A 3,196-nucleotide genomic window follows, 5' to 3' on the forward strand; every position below is an offset into this window, starting at 1 on the left:
CAAGAAAATCCTTGTTGCACAAATAACTATCATTCTTTCAGCAAATCTCAGCATAAGCAAAACACATCTACAGTAGTTTCAGCCCCTGAACCCAGTGGCATGGTACTGTTCTAAATATTTTTGTGCAAACAGCCAAAACAATAAAAGACAGAACCTGAATAGGGACTAGTAGTACGCCACACCATCAAACTGACCTGGTCACATACAATAGATGATGTCATTCATTTTCCTTGGCCTTTCCTTCCGACTCTTATCACGCTTCCACGCTTCAGGAGCACTTCCTGTTTGACAAGCCCGTCTCTCCTCTGCTCACCTCAGCCTTCATGGCCCGCGACTGGCCCGATGCCAGAGGGATCTGGTAAGGCAGAACCAGCAAAGAGACAAACCCTATTCTTATAGTTCAGATGGCCCACAGTGTAGTTCCACAGTATAGACCAAAGCAGTAGAGCACAGATTGTTATCCACGTAGCTGTAGAGCCCTAGTGCTGTCGTAAAGCAGTGCTCTTTGTTATGATGTCTACTCCAGTGTTGCTTGTTGGGATTTTTTTTTCCGATTAAAGTGCCAGCGCACTCCATTTTGACAAGCCTGTTTCACCACTGCTCACGTGTGCAGGGATGGCCTGAGATTGGCCAGGCGGCAGGGTCTACAGGGTTCTCATCAGCGGAGGCCTCTACCTTTCATGTGTGCTTTGATCGTAAAGATCTTTATTTACAAACCCATGTATTCATTTGTGAGATGATTGGTGTGGAATATACTATGGGTGTTGCAGTAGACAACCTACTATTCGTTTGTGTGTTCTACTATATTAACTCTATGAGCAGAGGTTTGACACAGGAATGTTCTACAGTGTGTGACTGAACCAACCCTGTCCCCCTATTGTCACTGTGTTGTTTCTCACTAGGCACAACAATGAGAAGAACTTCCTAATCTGGATCAACGAGGAGGACCACACCAGGGTCATCTCCATGGAGAAAGGGGGCAACATGAAGAGAGTGTTTGAGAGATTCTGCAGAGGACTCCAGGAGGTACTCCTCTTCCTCCTCATCCTCCTCTCCTTGCCATTGACACGTGTACCCTGCATGCACAAGTGTAAGTGCATGCATGTATGACGATATAATGTACTGTTATGTAAATGTGGCTGTCATGTGTCCTCCTGTCCTCTAGGTGGAGAAACTGATTCTGGAGAGGGGCTGGGAGTTCATGTGGAATGAGCGTCTGGGCTACATCCTCACCTGTCCCTCCAACCTGGGAACCGGTCTCAGGGCTGGTGTCCATGTCAAACTGCCCAACCTCAGCAAGGTAACAAACACACACACACACAATAAACAACAAAAGAAACAGCATAGGAGCTGTTTTGTATTGTACTGATAATCAACTATGGCCTGTAGGACCCCCGCTTCTCTAAGATCCTGAACAACCTGCGGCTGCAGAAGAGAGGTACAGGTGGAGTGGACACAGCTGCCACTGGAGACACCTTCGACATCTCCAACAATGACCGTCTGGGCAAATCAGAGGTCAGACAACCATGTCTTGCCCCCACACATTTCATGACCCACACATTTCATGACCTTATTCTTCAATATCTATTAATGTTCTCTATGGTGTTTTTGTGTGTGTGTGTGTGTGTGTGTGTGTGTGTGTGCGTGCACGTGTGCATGTGTGTGTGTGTGCACGCGCATGTGTGTGCATGTTTGGGTGTGCTTGTGTATGCGCAGGTGGAGCTGGTTCAGATGGTGATTGACGGAGTCAACTACCTAATTGAGTGTGAGAAGAAGTTGGAGAAGGGCCAGGACATCAAGATCCCCGCCCCCGTTGCCCAGTTCCAGAAATAAGACCCCAACTCTGAAATGAAGTGGCCCACTCTGCTGGTAGAGCAATGGCAGGAGGTGAGGTGCCAGGGGGGGCTAGCCCTGATCCCTCCACTCATTCCAAAACTGAGCCTTTTTGGAGTTAAGTGTAAGTATTAGGATATCTATCCACTATTCAAGTGTCACATGGTTCCTAAGAACCCTAAAGAAGATTGAGGAGATTAGGGCTAGGCTAGTCTGATCCCAGATCAGTGGTTAGGGGCAACCTAACCAACCTACCTGGAGCCAACGTCTTATCTGTATCACTAACCTCAATAAAAATGTACATGCTATTAAACATACTGTACTGATTTCTGACTCTTGCCTACATTTCTACTTTTGACATTCATTTTTATTTAGTGCTATCGACCTCACCAAGAGACAATATTTATTTTAAATAAAAAATAAAACCTTTCATGCTATTATTTGATGTAAGTGTACTGGGAGTGTGTCTGGGAGGGTCAGATCCTACATACTGTAGTGTGCACCTGCTGCTCTCCAACAGGGTTCCTGCCTAGTTGACCAGCAGCTGTTCTGTCATAATGGTAATAGTTTAATGCAGTTGAACTCAGCTAAGTTATCAAGAAGTCCTCAAGAACCTATCCCTAACCCTTTTTCCCTAATACCCTCCGTGAGGTAATCTCTGAGATGACAATGAGATAGCTGAAAGTATGTGCTACTCGGTCACCTATCGAATCATATCAAACTCAAATTAAACATGGCATGGGAGGACAGAAGGTTGCATTTTTGCAGGGTATGAAAGGGGCCAATGATTTCTATATTTGCTCATTGTGATGGTTATCCTGGGTTCAGACTATGAGAATGACTCAAAGAGGGCCTGTTCTGTATAGCACATGGTCTGACACCAAGGCTGTGGGTAAAATAAGATCATCAATCAAAGAGTTGGATAATGTATGAAGCAACTGGCACCTATCTACATTTGGATTTAGATTTTAGTTATCTAGCAGACGCTTTTATCCAAAGCAACGTACAATTCTAGCTGCTGCGCAGCACTGTTGGGGCCGGGCATTTTGAGGAGGAAGAGGAAGAAGACAAATGATAATTAAAAATATAATTTCTCGAATCCACAGCACAATGTCTGAGTAGGCATTATCATGTTTATTCTACATTACTCGGGGCTTAAATTCACAAACTTAGTTCAAGGGAAATGCATGATCTTATTGAAGTACAGTAGGCTACCTGCCAAGTGAGAAGCCTTGGATGGCATTCACCAGGTTTGCATGTTGTGGCATGCCAGAGGACAGGAAAGAACTCATCAGGATATGATGTGAACGTTTCAGCACCTAAGTATTTGGACCCCACTGGTAACTTGAACCAGGATGGTTAA

At 45.1% G+C, this 3,196-nt stretch overlaps 1 protein-coding gene across 1 annotated transcript in view; it reads left to right on the top strand.

The window, feature by feature from the left end:
* Positions 1 to 1,833, top strand: part of ckmt2a (creatine kinase, mitochondrial 2a (sarcomeric)) — a gene marked incomplete at both ends in the record, with an annotated part of 5,192 nt that extends 3,359 nt beyond the window's left edge. The window contains 5 exons of the mRNA XM_084441831.1: positions 273 to 358; positions 903 to 1,026; positions 1,166 to 1,300; positions 1,390 to 1,515; positions 1,717 to 1,833. Of these exons, the coding sequence (XP_084297957.1) occupies positions 273 to 358; positions 903 to 1,026; positions 1,166 to 1,300; positions 1,390 to 1,515; positions 1,717 to 1,833 (588 nt within the window). The remainder of the gene's footprint in view (positions 1 to 272; positions 359 to 902; positions 1,027 to 1,165; positions 1,301 to 1,389; positions 1,516 to 1,716) is intronic.
* Positions 1,834 to 3,196: the final 1,363 nt, after the last annotated feature.

This window comes from Borostomias antarcticus (assembly GCF_949987555.1).
Source record: "Borostomias antarcticus genome assembly, chromosome: 8".
In the NCBI taxonomy this organism is placed as follows: Eukaryota; Metazoa; Chordata; class Actinopteri; order Stomiiformes; family Stomiidae; genus Borostomias; species Borostomias antarcticus.